At 36.0% G+C, this 16,778-nt stretch overlaps 2 protein-coding genes across 3 annotated transcripts in view; one reads left to right on the top strand and one right to left on the bottom strand.

The window, feature by feature from the left end:
* The first annotated feature begins 671 nt into the window (after positions 1–671).
* On the top strand, positions 672–13,004 carry LOC107722275 (SPRY domain-containing SOCS box protein 4-like). 2 transcript variants are annotated; one of them, XM_016530562.1, is made up of 5 exons: positions 672–919; positions 6,216–6,284; positions 6,502–6,520; positions 9,795–10,647; positions 12,192–13,004. In XM_016530562.1, exons 4-5 carry the CDS (start codon positions 9,930–9,932, stop codon positions 12,317–12,319), a joined length of 846 nt encoding a protein of 281 aa, XP_016386048.1. In that variant the 5' UTR covers positions 672–919; positions 6,216–6,284; positions 6,502–6,520; positions 9,795–9,929; the 3' UTR covers positions 12,320–13,004. The 2 variants fall into 2 exon arrangements, with proteins under 2 accessions (XP_016386048.1, XP_016386047.1); XM_016530561.1 differs by lacking the exon at positions 6,502–6,520.
* A 1,444-nt stretch (positions 13,005–14,448) lies between these two features.
* LOC107722263 (calsyntenin-2-like) overlaps positions 14,449–16,778 on the bottom strand; it is a gene marked incomplete at its 5' end in the record, with an annotated part of 22,834 nt that continues 20,504 nt past the window's right edge. The window contains one exon of the mRNA XM_016530541.1: positions 14,449–15,213. Coding sequence (XP_016386027.1) covers positions 15,043–15,213 — 171 coding nt within the window. The remainder of the gene's footprint in view (positions 15,214–16,778) is intronic.

Genomic DNA, 16,778 nt, shown 5'->3' on the forward strand with positions numbered 1-16,778 from the left:
TATTTAGTAATTTAGCAGACGCTTTTATCCAAAGCGACTTACAAATGAGGACAATAAATAAGTGCAAATGACAAGTCTCGGTTAGCCTAACACAGTACACGTAGCAAGGTGTATATATATATATATATATATATATATATACATATACATATACATATACATACACATATACACACATATATACACACATATATACACATATATATATATATACACACATACACATACATACATATATATATATATATATATATACACACATACACATACATACATATATATATATATATACATACACACATACATACATATATTATACACACATACACACACACACACACACACACAAAGAAGATAAATATAGATAAAGTAGAATTAAAATAGAATAGAATATTAATAAAAGAACACGTTTTACAGAACCTTCACATTTATTGGTATTTATTTATAGATTAAATGTAATAGATTAGAGCTGAGTTTTGTTGCATTTACACCGTTTTGACCAGCAGGTGCCGCCAGTCTGTGGTGTTTCGATGGTTTTGAATCATTTTGCGTGTGAATGAATCATTCGATTCAAATGATTCAGAGTTTCGAAAAGCTTCGTTTCTCACATCACTAGCGGAGCATTCGTGCTCTCGTCACCGCCCTCGCGTCGACGTGGCCAATCAGCTCGCACTGGCCTTGCGTGACGTCACGCACCAGCTAGCTCGCCGAACAAAAGCAAGCGTGTCTGTCTGCGCGCTCTGCTCCTCCCCGCCGGATGCGACCGAGAAAACGCGGACCCATTCATTTTTAGCTTTTAGGTTTGTTTGATAGAAGTTCCCCGTGTTATACACACACGTATACAGTGTAAAAGTGCAAATCTCGACACTCGCGGCGAGTGTTTTTGTCTGCGCCGAAGCTCCGAGGGATTCTCGCGAGAGTAAGTAGAGCAGCGCGTGGCTGGTTTGTTTGTGTTTGTGCTTTAGATAGTTTCAAAGCAGCTGAAACCACAGCACAGTATTGGGTCGTATTGCGATTGTGTATTCTGGTTCTGGACCATGTTATACATGATTTTATGATGAAAATATTCAGGCATTTTAATTCCGCCACATGCCAGCAACATATTTGGCCTCATGTACCTTTAAAACTCATTGTTTCGCTTGCACAGACATGTTTATGCGCAGTTTAACGGTTATTCTGGGGGAAAGAAAATGAACAAAAGTAGTCTGTCAGGCAATGTACATGAAATAGTATGTTTTGAAAATAGGTTTGTGTGTCATCTTCAGTGTTTACGTGTGAAGGTCACAGTGGAAAGAGGTTCAGAGATAATCTAATCACGCTTTTTCTTTCCCGTACCCTTTATCTGCCTCATATTCTGAATATTGTGAAATGCATGAACTAATCGGAGGTGAACTCTATTAAAAGCTTTGGATTTCGTCTTTTGTGTATGTCAGCAGTGATTCAGATACTGAATGATGTTGTTTCCTAGTTTGGGGCCGTTGTCACTTCTGCAAAGTTCTTTCCATTCCCTTTGTCTCATCTGTTTTTGTCTTTAAAATCGTGCCCACTTCCTATTACCTATAGAATTTGCATATGTTCGTTATTCATTATGGATACCTTACTCAACCCTTATGCAAACAAGCTCTGAGACGTGTGTGTACATGTGTTTGTTTGAGTTTAAACAAAGGGTTCCAGCTTTGTGCCCTTTAATGATCAAAAGGTAAGTTTATCAAATAAAGACTTGGCATATATGTCAATCAAAAGTAGCATCACACTTTTAAAGGAATAATGAAATGTATATTCTGTAATCTTATCCTCATCCTCATGTCACTATAAACCTGTATGACTTTCTTTCTTCTATGCAACACGAGGAGAAGTTTTGAAAGCTTCAACGCAGTACTTTCATACTGACCACTTGATCTGACTTTGAATTTAGTCTTAAATTTAGTCTTTGATGGTGTTGTTTTGTCCTTTGGTTGTTATGGTCCGTATGAACTGTCGTTTTGCTTAAAAGAGCTGTAAGCTGTAGAAAAAAATGTTTGTCATTAGTTTTCTGCATTGAGACATTTGCACTTTTCATGACTAGCACATTCAATTATTGATGCTATATTTATTTAATTTTATTTAAACATATTACATTTATTATTTATAATAGTAAAATTATATTTTCAGGAATCCAGATTAATAATATTTTATATTATTTATACATTTAATTTTTATTGTTATTGTTAACACATTTAATTGCATTAAAATGAATTCATGAAAATAATGACAGCACTGAAAAAAAATCGAAATAATAATAGGCTTAAATTTCATTATGAAATATACAATTAATATTTTGGAGTTGAAATTTTTTTTTTGACATGCATTGTGAAATTCATCCACTTTTTAAATTTAAGTGTTTGGTCACCTGGGCTTGTGTTAAAGGGTTAGTTCACCCAAAAATGAAAATTAGCCCATAAATTACTCCCCCTCAAGTCATCCTAGGTGTATATGACTTTCTTCTTTCAGACGAATCCAGTCGGAGTTATATTAAAAATTGTCTTTGATCCTTCAAGCTGTTTAATGCCACTCAGCGGGTGTTGCATGCATCAGTCCAAAAGAAGTTAAATAAAAAGCGCCCATCCATTAAAAAAAAGTGTTTCACACGGCTCCGGGGGGTGAACAAAGGCCTTCTGTAGCGAATCGATGCGTTTTTGTAAGAAAAATATCCATATTCAAATCGTAATAATCACTTTAATGTAGCTTGCGCCAACAGTTGTACATGGACGGAGCTCCGGGAGGATGACGTATGAGTTCAGCGTTGCGCATGCGCCGCTCAGAAGTGACGCACCCGGAAGCGCAGGGGAGAGATAAAAAAACAACGATCACTTATTAGAAGTACAAAACGAGGATTTGTAAAGAAGAATGTCGGAAGTTTTCGATATAAGCCAAGAGGAGACTGGTTTTCCTTTGCTAAAGTAAGGAAACTTTGCTTCCTTTGCTCCTGTTAACAAACGTTTTTCACGAGACTCACCGGCACTTTAATGTAGCTTGCGCCAACAATTGTACACGGAAGCTGCTCCGGGCGGATGACGTATGAGTTCAGCGCTGCGGAGCCGTGTGAGACACTTTTTTTTATGGATGGGCTCTTTTTATTTCACTTCTTTTGGACTGATGCATGCAACACCCGCTGACTGCCATTAAACAGCTTGAAGGATCAAAGACAATTTTTAATATAACTCCGACTGGATTCGTCTGAAAGAAGAAAGTCATATACACCTAGGATGACTTGAGGGTGAGTAATTTATGGGCTAATTTTCATTTTTGGGTGAACTAACCCTTTAATGTTAATGAAAACAGTTAATGTGTAAACACTGATCATTTACTGTTTTCAGATGCAGTAATGTTTAAATACAGCAACTTTCACTCTTAATAGTGAAAAATCGGTAGACTCCTGCTTTCACTTGTTGCTGTTAAAGTTTTGACCGTCCACTCAACCGAATCGCCTCATGAAGAGGCCACTTTTCATTTTCTTAGCTTCTTTCTTCTGCTGTAAAACTCCAGCGCTGTTGATTTCTCCTTCCAGCTGAGGTCAAGCTCAAGCACTTTTTTTGAGCATGCTCAGAAGGAGAGAGGCAAGCAGGAAGTCTCAGTAGCTACTGTTTCCTCTTCCTTTTTCTTTCATCTCGTTCTATTTTCAACTTTTTTTTATGGGTCATGCAAAGACGTGTTCTCTGCATTGGGGTCAAAAGGAGGACAAAGTTGTCACGGAAACACACACAAAAATCATCTCGCTTAATGCTTTAGGGGTCTTCATTGACTTGATGTTGAACTCTGTCTGACCTTTGAACTTTATTGTGACTGGCTGTTAAAGTCACGCTGATGGAGTCACTGACCACATGTGGTGCTCCTGTACATGAAGTTTTAACATCTAAACAACCCTCTACATTGCGAGTAAATCACTCGCATATGCGACTAAATCTTCACTCTAGGCGACTAAATGATGTCTAATATTGGCCAATGGCTAATAAATTCTCAGATTTTACTCGCCAGTGTGTGAGTTGGAGGTAATAATATCTTATCAGTATTATTGTTAGTTAGTTTTTTAATATAATATAATATTAATATAATTTAATATAATATAATATATATATATATATAAAAAAAAGTATAGTATTTCAGTCTGGCGAGTAAACAAAAAAATTTACTAGCCAATGGCGATTCAATTGCCAAGGTGTCCGTAGAGGGTTGCTAAAGTTAATACTGACAATTTTGCTAAATCAGTGCTATGCAGAAAATGCGGCACAATTTGGGGAAAAATGTATTTGCAAATTGTTTGTTTGTTTCTTTATTGATTTATAGATTGATTAAAAATTGCAATTGCAAATTTAAAGTGCAATTGTAAAACAAATTCTAGGTTTTCTGTGCAGTTTGGTCAAAGTTTTGTGATATATCAATGGCTAATAATAATAATAGTAGTATTAATATTATTACATATGATTAGTATTGTTGCTGTTAAGTATTATAATAATAATAATAATGATTATTAGTATTAAATAAAACAATAAGAAATATTAGCCTGCTATTATAATGTTACTGTAAAATAAAAAACAAGTATTTAAGAAAAAATGCTAACAATTTGTTTTTAATTACAGCTTTACAGCATTTACAATATAATATTTATGGCCGTCTTAATTTCCTCTTATTCAAATGTTAAACCATCATTTTTTTATGTTCTTCATTTTGAAAGATGCAGCTCATTTATTTATTTAATTTAATACAAAGCCATATTATGATTTCGGTTTTATTTTCATGCATTGTGCACCCCCAATGCACAGTATAATACAACTTTCTTCACTAATACAGCATTTTTATTGTGTTTATGACTCGCAATGACTTTTTATTGTATATTACTGCTTTTAAGCACAAACAGTTTATTTATTGCATTTCATTGCATTTTAAGCTTTCTTGTTTTTGGTACTGACATAAATTAGAGGAAAAAAAACATTTATTATTATTATTTATGGAACAAATAAGAATTCATGCATTTGTCTAATTTATTTAATTTACAATTTATTTATTTAATTAAAGTTGGGATGGGATCTGTCACGACCAAGGCTGTACTCAAATCTGGGTCAGTGATCTATAAACTCTTTTGTGTCACAGATGCATCACATCAATGTAGATCTGACTGTTTTCGATATACGTTTTTAATGTAGAACACTAGAACCATGAATAATGCAGGTGTGACAGATGGAGGGTGTCCTGTAGTCATGCTTGACCAGCTGCTGGAGTGTCCACTCAGACGTGCACGACTGCTCACTCTTACTAGCTGACTAGCCAGTGGGTCAATGTTTGCCTTATGAAATGGCGCTTTTCCACTGCATGGTACGGTACGGCTCGGTACGGTTCACTTTTGGGGGGTTTTCCACTGGGTACAGTACCTGGTACCTGGTACTTTTTTTAGTACCACCTTGGTTGGGGTTCCAAGCGAACCGTACCGTTACCAAAACGTGACGTGTAAACTCTGCTGATCACGTATTGGCCGGAGAGAATCGTCACTACCTGCGTCACTGAACTTGCGACAAAAACACAAAAGAACCGCTAGATTTAAATCAGCACAGCCAGCGAAGGATCGAACGCAACTGTTTTGAACGAGCGCACCTTTTTTTAACAACCAAAAACTGTCTGTTCCCCCTGTTGAGGAAGTACAGACGTTCCTCTCGTTGATAGCAGAGGAGCGGATCCAGCGAAAGCTTGATGGAGCGACGCGGAATGAAAAAGTTTTTTCAGGAGTCGTGGCAATAGAGGCGGCGCAACTATAACGACATGTGAATAATCCCGCCCACTCTAAAGCGGTACTGAACTGCAGTGGAAATGCAAACCGAGCCAAACCGAGCCGTGCCGTGCCGTACTGAGCCGTACCGAGCCGAGTCGTACCACGCAGTGGAAAAGCGCCAAAAGTGACTCACAAACACTGTAATTGGGGGGGATGTTGGGTACACAGCTTGCTCAGGACACATTTCACTAACACATTATAATATAACAAACATTGTTTGTTCACAAAAAAGAAAAAGAAATAATCAGTTAATTTTTCAACTCCAAGCTTACATAAAAATGGAAAATGATAACCTTATTTTTCTGCATGAGATAAAAGTATGTGTGTGTGCTGACCGATGAAATTCTCACTTCCTGGTTCTGGCTGGGCACAGGTAGCGTTTCTCCTAACAGAACTCTTCTTTGTCTCTGTGCAGGAGTTCAAGGCTTAATAAAAGTCGTCCGGCTGACGTGGATCCTCCTTCAGTCCTGCAGTGATCCGGAAGGTGAGTGTTTGCTCAGTTATTCACACTTACACCACAGTTTATTCCAGTGAATCACCATCGTCATGAGGGAGTAGAGAGAGAGCGAGCAGCGGAAAGTCATGTGTTTGGTGCTCGTGGAGGGAGGAGAGCTGCTTTGGAATCGCTCCACTGTGAACTGCTTTACCCCTTTAATTTCTCTTTCATTTTCTCTCTTTTCTCCTGCTCTATGCTGACACAGAGGCAGCAATGCATGGAGGGTAAGCTCAGACTTTGTTCTTGTGTGTGTGTTGTGTTCTGTTAGTTGTTTATATGATCAAATCTCTTATTCTTCATATCTTCCTCATTACTATGCTCATAGTTAGTGATCTGAACACACCTCTAGAACTTAGTGTTGAGCTTTAGTAACTCATGCTGCACTGTTTGTTCTCCAGACACGAATGATTCCTCTAGTAATGTGTCTTGTTGAGGAGAGGTGTGCTGCTACTTTTCTAAGCAGTTGGATTTGTTTGTTTATTTATGTGTGTATTTATTTATTTGCTGTGCTAGTTTGTAGGGCTGACCAAACATTTTGTAATTTATATACCAATATTATAATAATAACAATAATATATTTGTTGTTGTTGTTGATAATATTTATTAAATTATTAAAATGTATTTATATATCAATATCACAACCACAATAATAATATTAATAATTAATTATAATCATTAATTAATTAATTAATTAAAATAAAAACAATTAGTAAAAGTTGTAGTAGTAATAAATAGTTTATTTAGAGTTTTTTTATTAATAAAAATAACAATAATAATATATTTGCTGTTGTTTATTATTATTATTAATAGTAGTGCATTAAAGTTATTTATTAAATTATTAAAATTATTTATATATCAATATCACAATAATAATAATAATAGGCCTAATTTTACATTATAAATTAATATTATATTATATTAATTTTAAATATTAAATATTATATTAATTGTAATTTTTATTATAATTAAAATAAAAACAATAATTAGTAGAAGTAGTAGTAACAAATAGAAATGTTTAATAAAGATATAGTAAAAAAGTATAAAAAAATATATAATAATAGTAATTCAAATAATTTATTTTGCAATGCAAATGTAAAATTGCAATACAGATATTTATGGCTGTCCTAATTTCTTAATATTTAAATGTTAAAGTCACCATCTTATCAAAATTGACAAGTCTTATTTTTTTTTTATTATGAGTTTTTTTTTATTTATTCATGTGCCTTCATAATCTTTAATTAGAAACACTAACTTCCCATCCCCTTGCAATGACATCTCATCTTTTCTCTTTACTAGCACTCCTTTTATAAACTTTCATGTTTAGTTGCTGCGTTTTGGGCGACATTTACATTTAGTCATTTAGCAGACGCTTTTATCCAAAGCGACTTACAAATGAACATTTAACTTTTGATTGTCATAGAAATGACAGTTTTCTTTTCTCATCACTTTCTTTTATTTTATGTGAGTGTGTTTGTTTGTTTGTTTTAGACCAGTCCAGCTCATTTCCTGAGAAGGGTTTGGCTCCTGGGATCTCCGTTCACTAACAGAACTAGCTGGAATAAGTCTGATTCATTTGTAAAGGATGCGACAAATGTTACTCATTTTTTGGAGAAAATAAGTTACTGGACTAGGTTTTGAACCATGCAAGACTGCTTTTTGACCCTGACTGCACGTTTGTGTGGTGTTGTTTCTTTCTTTGGAGCTCCGGAGGGAATATTCACTTCCCATACACATACTCTTTTGAAAGCGCAGTCTTCTCAGGTTCAGGAGAGATTCTGTCAGTCTCCCGGTAGAGTGTGAGCGCAAGCGGCTCCTTCAGAGGGTGTGAAAACTAATCTTAGTCTAGAGAAGTGTCTCTTTAGTGAAGTGCCCACTGCTTTTCTTTACGTTTTCTATACTTTTCCTTTTCCTGTTTTAAGCCTGAAGCCATACTGGGTAGAACTAAGTTTTGAGCTAAATAATTTTTATTTTTATTTTCATTTGATTAAATGTTGTATTGCATTACGTTTTCAAATCTGTTATACTGTATAAATGATTCATATTGATATAAATAACAATTTTTGTATTTTTTTGTACATTTATCTGTTTGAGATGAATGCTTTCACCCTTACTGAGTTGTTTCAGTAAGCCTTCTTTTTTTTTTTTAAAGAAAATGAAAAAATATAGCTTATATAGATATATATAGATTATATTAGGGCTGGGCGATATAGCTAAAAAATTTATCAACGATATAATGTTTCATATCGTTCGGTATCGATAATTATTGACTTTTTATAACCTTTTTTAAAACAGAGCAATAGAAAAAACTGTTTAAATTGAACCACTGTATTTTTAAAGTAACCCAATTTATTGAGACAAACAACAAATATTTTTTGTTTTAACAATCAAACACAAAATAAAAATTAAACAAATATCTCATTTCTAATGTTTTATATGCAGATTAAATAGGTTTTAAGGAAACTTTTGTCTTGTCTCCCGAGGCCACAGGAGGGCGCAATGAGCAAAATAATGCAGCGCATTTAAATTGTCAACGCAAGGAAGTAACCATAAAAAACGTGCCTACATTAACTCATAGAAATCAAATATAATTTCGTAAATTGCATAAACAATTATGAACAAAACAGCATCATATATTTATGCACAACACTCATTTCAGCATGTGTTCGTCTTTGTGTGTGCGGTCTGCGTCATATATCATGCACTATATCGAACATTTTTTTCTATCGTTATCAAAGAAGGTGTACCGTTGATAAATATCGATACCGTTTTATCGCCCAGGCCTAGATTATATAATCTGATAGCTAAACTACAGTTTAAAAGTATTGGGGCTCGTAACTTTTTGAATTTGTCAAATTTGACAGTAAAGACTTTTATAAGGTTACAAAAGATTTCTAGTTCAAATAAATGCTGAATAAACTTTGTTCATCAAAGAATCATGAAACAAATTTTCATGATTACCCCAAAAATATTAAGCAGGAAATCATCATATTAGAATGATTTCTGAAGGATCATGTGAAAATTCAGCTTTGATCACAGAAATAAATTACATTTTAAAATATATTCCAATAGAAAACAGCTATTTCAAATTGTAATAATATTTTATAATATTACAATTTTTACTGTGTTTTCATTCAAATAAATGTAGCCTTGGTGAGAAGAAGAAAGTTCTCTCGACAAACATTAAAACACTTTTGAATAGTAGTGTATATTAAAAAAAAAAAAGAAGTTTGAAATTGCTTTCAATATTAAGTAGCTTATCCTAATTTTGTGCCTCTGTTTCTCCCTGTTCTGTGCAAACCAGCAAAAATAAGCCCTTCCTCTGTTGTTTATTGACATGTCAGGAATCATGACGTCATTGTGCGTGAGAGTCCAAGTGTACTCAAAATTGACACACCTAGTCTGTGATTTGTTTGATTAAAGTGCCGCAATACAAAACAAAACACCGTGTCTTTAAAAGTCACAACATACTTCCTTACTCTCTTTCGTTTTACTCTACAGTGCCGCCCACTCCGCTCTGGACTTCTTCTCGCGCATGGGACCGTGTCGTCTCTTCTGATTGGCTGCTGCTCTCCGGTCCGTCCCACTCATGAGGTAACCCCGGCTGTGGTTGTTGATGCCCGTGGCTGGGCCGTGATGGGGCAGAGGGTGTCGGGTGTGGTGAAAGCCGCAGATGAGCCGGAGACAAGCGAGCTGGCGTATCCGCCGGTGTGTGCGTCGCTCCGTAGCCGCGGCGTCCCATTACCGGCCCGTCTGGAGCTGCTGTTGGACATGCCGCCGGCGGGACCGGAAATCCAGCATCAGCACGCCTGGAATCCAGACGACCGCTCGCTCAACCTCTTCATCAAAGACGACGACCGGCTCACGTTCCACCGCCACCCGGTGGCCCAAAGCACGGACTGCGTGCGGGGAAAAGTAGGCTTTACCCGCGGTTTGCACGCTTGGACTTTGCGCTGGCCCGTACGGCAACGCGGCACGCATGCCATAGTCGGGGTCGCGACTTCTTCGGCTCCCTTGCGAGCCGTCGGATATTCCGCGCTAGTCGGTAGCGACGCCGAATCCTGGGGTTGGGACTTCGGACGGGGTCGACTTTACCACGACAGGAAGAGCCGGACCGGCCCGGCGCCGTCGTACCCGGAGTTTATCGAGGACGAGGAGGATGAAGGGACGTTCTCGGTGCCTGAAGAGATTCTGGTGGTTCTGGACATGGACGAGGGAACGCTGGGATTCTGCGCCGACGGGAACTACCTGGGCGTAGCGTTTCGCGGGCTGAAAGGGAAGAGGCTGTACCCAATCGTCAGCGCCGTGTGGGGTCACTGCGAGGTCACCATGACCTACGTCAACGGATTAGACCGTACGTATCGTTTTCAGGTTTTCTGCTTCTGTTTTCCCTCCTTGTCTCATGTTTTCCATAATCGCCATCCTTGGGCACTTCTCCGTGTGTGTGTTCACGGTGTGTGTGCACTTGGATGGGATACTTGGCCTCACGTCACTTCACTTCAGTGCATGTTGATTTCAATCCAGCTCTTTAGAGATGCTCGTCATAGCTTTGCTGTTGCTTCATGATGAGAGTAATTGCGCAACCACTCGTAGTAACTGGGAACAACATGTTTACATGCAACAGATCTAGTGCTTTTCTGTAATAGCAGTTTTTAGAAATTATGCACCGATGAAATTATTCCCATATTGTTGTCACGATGCACACAAGCATATTTCCAAACTTCTCTGAAAAGGCAATGTAATGGGGGTTTTGCATGGTTGCAACACTGACTGTGAATTTACAGAAATAAGCATTTTATTCATTTTTTTCTTCTCCCAAAAGCCCACTTATAGTTGATCTAAATATGATTGGATATGCAAGTCACACCTAATTTATAAAATTCACTTGCTGTGCTGCAGGATCTTTTCACTAACATCACTTTTCTTTTCTTTTCTTTTTTCTTATGCCAGTATACACTACTGTTAAAATGTCTGGGGTTGGTATGATTGTTTTTTTTGTGTGTTTTTGAAATAAGTCTGTCATGCTCATCAAGGCTGCATTTATTTGATAAAAAATTCAATAAAAACAGTAGTATTATGAAATATTATTACAATTTAAAGGAACCGTTTTCTATTTGATTATTTTAAAATTATGAGCACTTCCTTTGTTTATTTGCCTCTCTATGATGAATTGCTAATTGTATTCCTCAATTTTAAGTCGCTTTGGATAAAGGCATCTGCTAAATGAATAAATGTAATGTAAAATGTAATTGATTCCTGTGATGCAAAGCTGAATTTTCAGTATCATTACTCCAGTTTTCAGTGTCACATGATCCTTCAGAAATCATTCTAATATGCTGATTTTCTTAATATTATCAAAGTTACCACAAAACAGTTTTTGCTGCTTAATATTTTTCTGAAAACGATAACCTACTTTGTTCAGTTTTAAAGAACAGCATTTAAGTGAAATAGAATTCCTTTGTAACGTTATAAATGTCTTTCCTGCCACTTTTGAACAATTTAATGCATCCTTCCTGAATAAAAGTATTATTTTCTTTAAAAAAAAAAAAAAAAAATCATACTGACCCCGAACTTTCAACAGGTAGTGTTTACAGTCAGTTCTCAAGTTCCACTGATGCCTCACATTGCTTTGTCACTGTTTTTAACACTATATTTAAAAAGTAAATTATAGTTCAAACAAATGTTCTTCAAACTGATTTCCCCCCTTTTTACATTTCTTCTATAAGTAACTTGCCTCTCTTGTGATTGGCTCTTTTTTTTAACGATTCTTTTGCAACGTCAGGACCTGAATCATTCAGCTTATCTAGAATCAGTGCTGGTCTTTGAAGTCCTAACCGAGTGTTTTCACATGATCGCTTGAGGTCTTTGACCCTAACTGACCTCTGCTCCGTCCCGCAGCTGAACCTCTGCCGCTGATGGAGCTATGCAGAAGGGCGGCACGACAGGCTCTGGGTCGCCACCGAATCCATCACATCCAGTCTCTGCCACTGCCACAGACGCTCAAGAACTACCTGCAGTACCAATGAGAGACACAAACACACAGCCAAAGAATCACCGGCGTTAACTGAAAACGCACTCAGCGATGATCTGCAGGGCTGTAGAGGCTTTGTGCTGTGCACAGACTTTAATTAAGTGTCGTAGGGAAGGACAGATTTGACTAGCCGGACAACAAGTATCTGGTTTTATACATGATTATGAGGTGACTAATGAGAAGGTGTTTGTATTTGTATGTGAGAATGACTCAAGTTCATGTCTTCCATGCAAATAATTTCCTTAAGAGCTGATGATTTTGCTTTTTCCTTCACTTTTATCTAAACACTAAGGACCTAGATTTCTGGACATAAATCCAACATAATTATATTAGACTAATGCATTTCATTCCAGAAAAACAGGTCCTTATTCTTTCACCAGTCTTAACTAATACACATCCGCAGTGCCTGAGATCTTTTAAAATCTTTTTCCGTTCGTGTTTATTATGAGTTTATTATTTCGTTTGTGATCATGACAAAGCTGATTAAATCGGTTTCAGATGTTTTTAGCATATAAACGCGATTTAGAAATGTGCTGCGGTGTTTTTTACAGATCTGATTTTTATATGAAATGGATGCTTGTCTTTTTCAAGGATCAAACAGAAACCCGCAAGACAGCAGACACGACTTTGTTCTTTTGTGACCTTTGAAATGTGAATAAAAATAAAACTCCAAAGCCAAACCCTGTCTGCTCCTCTTTTACTTCTGTAGTCTCACATGCTTTTAAAAATCAAATGTTTGACAAATGTGGCGACTTGTTTGTAAGTGCGTTTTCAGATTAGTTTTGACTAACGGAATGGATTTTATTTACAATTTCTACGTAATTATGGTCATAAAAAAAAAATAAGTTGACCAAATAAGCCAGGTTTATTTCAGTTAAGTCTGAATTATTGTCAGTTGATTTGGTTCCAAATAAGTCAGACTAACTGAAATAAGCCTGGCTTATTTGGTCAACTTGTTTTATGAAACAGCCCCCATGTTTCAATTTTATATTATTTTGTTTACGCATCAATAGCGCCGTCTTGTTTTTTTTTTTTTAAGACTAGCATTCAAAACTGTATCACAGCACTGTACTTTAAAAAGGAAATAGCGATTTTATGTAGTTATTTGCTGTAAAATTATTTTGTATATATATGTACAGTTCATATTTTATTTAATATAAATTTTATAATAAAAAAAATATTTATTATAAAGATGTTTATATGATTAGTAAAATATTAATTGCAAATATTACTGCCAAATAACGTTTTCATTGTTTAGCTTATCATCTGAGTTTGTGTGTGTGTGTGTTTTACCTACAATTTGAACTTTGTCACACTATGGGGTAATTTGTCAATGGGAATCTGGAGTCTTTTTTTAATGTATCAGATTGATATTATTATTATTGTTATCATCCTCATCATTACTAGTACATACTCCTGTTATGGGTATATATATGTACAGTTCATATTTTATTTAATATAAATTTTATAATAAAAAAAATATTTATTATAAAGATGTTTATATGATTAGTAAAATATTAATTGCAAATATTACTGCCAAATAACGTTTTCATTGTTTAGCTTATCATCTGAGTTTGTGTGTGTGTGTGTTTTACCTACAATTTGAACTTTGTCACACTATGGGGTAATTTGTCAATGGGAATCTGGAGTCTTTTTTTAATGTATCAGATTGATATTATTATTATTGTTATCATCCTCATCATTACTAGTACATACTCCTGTTATGGAACCTGTTTGAGTGACCTAAAGTTAGTATCTAAAGTAAAACAAAGATGTCTTTAAAAATGTATTATATGTATAAAGTGTTTTTTTTTAAATCAGGCTGTATTCTCCTACAATTGTTTTTAATGTGACAACTTGCCCCAGTCTGACATTTATGAAATTTGAGAACACAGTAATCTGATATCAACGTGCTACATATAACGCACCACTAGATGTCGCTGTTGTTTTACGCATATACCTTGTGCTCGTTCAGGGCCGTCGCAGCAGAAGTGCCAGTTCGACTTTAATATATTTTATTATGGTTAAATTGCAGTACAGCAGACATTTGCCAGCTATGTTAATGAGTGAAAATGAGGCGACCAATTTCTTAAAACAGTTCTTTTATTGACCCATGTAAAGAAAGTGCAGCAGCGACCACAAAAAGGAGCAAATTCCGTTTAGTCGGTAAGATGTACAAACATACAACCCATTCATTTGCACTTTATAATGAAAGAACAGTCATTTACAAAAGCACACAAACACTGCCATGTTACACAGAAGAGAGACCGACGGAGAAAGACTACATTAAAAAGGTGCACGCACAGATTTATAAAAACATATTCAAGGAAGCCATTAGAGATTAATTTCAGGGTTATTATGAAAGGACGATCATTTCACATCAAACGGGTCTGAGAAAACGAGATGCACTGTAGAGGCATCAAAAAAAAGAAACTCCCTTTTCATCAAAAGCCTGAACAGGCGGCTGCTCGAGTTTCTTCTGTGACTACACTGTCTCATATTTTGTTATTGTCCTCCAGCGGTAGAGACAGAGAGTGTAAAGGGATCAGACGGGATGCAGGACTTTTATTAGTTTGTCACCTCACACCAAAAACAGTATCACAAAGGATCAGAGCTGTTTCGAAGTCTTTCGAAGTGTGTTTGCACGTCAACTCGCGTGTATTGCAGGTCACTAGAATGCTACAGGTAGAGCGTTGTATTTGTGTGAATGTGTTTTCATCAGTGTAATGTTGATGTTCCCCATTGCATCCTGGTTTGATTATGTATGAAAGACGTGGTAGTTTCCTCTTCATCGCTGTCTGAGTCGGTACTAGAGATATCGCAGTCCTCTTCCTCGTCTTCTTCCTTGTCCTCCTCAGTTACTTCTGCTGACTGAAGCTCCTGAAAGCTCTAAAATGAATCAAATTAATCTGCTGTGATAAACTTATTCGAATTCTTTCCATTTATCTGGTTACCCTCGTTCAGAGTCATTTAAATGAAATACTGAAAAATTAGACAAGAATGAAGAATCTTAAAGCAACTGTATGTAGTTTTTGTGTATTTTTGCGACTTTGGAGCCCCCTACAGTCAAGCAGGTGAAATTCACTGTCGTACATACAGTGGTGTGAAAAAGTGTTGGCCCCCTTCCTGATTTCTTATTTTTTTGCATGTTTGTCACACTTTAATGTTTCAGATCATCAAACAAATTTAAATATTAGTCAAAGATAACACAAGTAAACACAACATGCAGTTTTTAAATGAAGGTTTTTATTATTAAGGGAAAACAAAATCCAAAACTGCATGTTGTGTTCACTTGTGTTATCTTTTACTAATATTTAAATTTGTTTGATGATCTGAAACATTAAAGTGTGACAAACATGCAAAAAAATAAGAAATCAGGAAGGGGGCCAACACTGTGTCGTAATTACAGTGGATAGCTATGGAAGCTCGTCTCCGCCACTGAAAAAAAGGTAATTGCGACTTTTTAACTCACAATTCAGACTTTTTTCTCGTAGTTGCGAGTATATATCTTGTAAATCTGACTTTTCTCGCAATTCTGTTTTTTTCTCTCTCTCAGAATTGTGAGATATCAACTCGCAATTGCTTGTTATAAAGTCCAAATTTGAGGGGGGAAAAAGATTGATATGTTCTCAGAATTGCGAGTTTATATCACACAATTCTGACTTAATAACTCGCAATTGTCTTATAAAGTCAGAATTGACTCGCAATTCTGAGAAAAAAGTCACAATTGCGAGTTTATATCTCAGAATTCTGAGAAAAAAAGTCAGAATAGTGAGAATTAAAACTTCGCAATTTCCATAGATAGCTGTACATGTGGTTTGGGAAATAAACACAAGCCATTTGCCTTATTACAAGTTTGTGTACCATCAGAATGATTTTGAAACTGATATTTTAAAGTAAAAAAAAAATTACATACAGTTGCTTTAAACTGGTAGTACATCCAAAAATGTAGTTTATGTCTAAATAATTTACTTTCTTCCAGGGCCACAAAAGAGGACATTTATAGTTGAATGTCTAAGCTGTTCGTTTCCCTACAATGAATGGTGACTACAGCTGTCAAGCGGTACTTTTAGTAAATTACAGATTAATATTAGTCTTTTCCACACATATAGCTGTCATACAACTTAAAGGGGTCATATGATGCGATTTCAATTTTTCCTTTCTCTTTGGAGTGTTACAAGCTCTTGGTGCATAAAGAAGATCTGTAAAGTTGCAAAGACTAAAGTCTCAAATCCAAAGAGATATTCTTTATAAAAGTTAAGAGTCAGCCACGCCTACCTAAAACGGCTCGTTCTAACACACCCCACATGTCTACGTCACGATGTGAGAAGATTTGCATAACGCCGCCCAAACGTTCACGCAAAGAAAGAAGGCGTAACTTAAAAATATTTGGCTGCACAACTGTTGATAATTCTAATAATAAATCAGCATATTAGAATGATTTCTGAAGATCA

Source organism: Sinocyclocheilus rhinocerous, unplaced genomic scaffold (assembly GCF_001515625.1).
Source record: "Sinocyclocheilus rhinocerous isolate Xijiao unplaced genomic scaffold, SAMN03320098_v1.1 scaffold2589, whole genome shotgun sequence".
Taxonomy (NCBI): Eukaryota; Metazoa; Chordata; class Actinopteri; order Cypriniformes; family Cyprinidae; genus Sinocyclocheilus; species Sinocyclocheilus rhinocerous.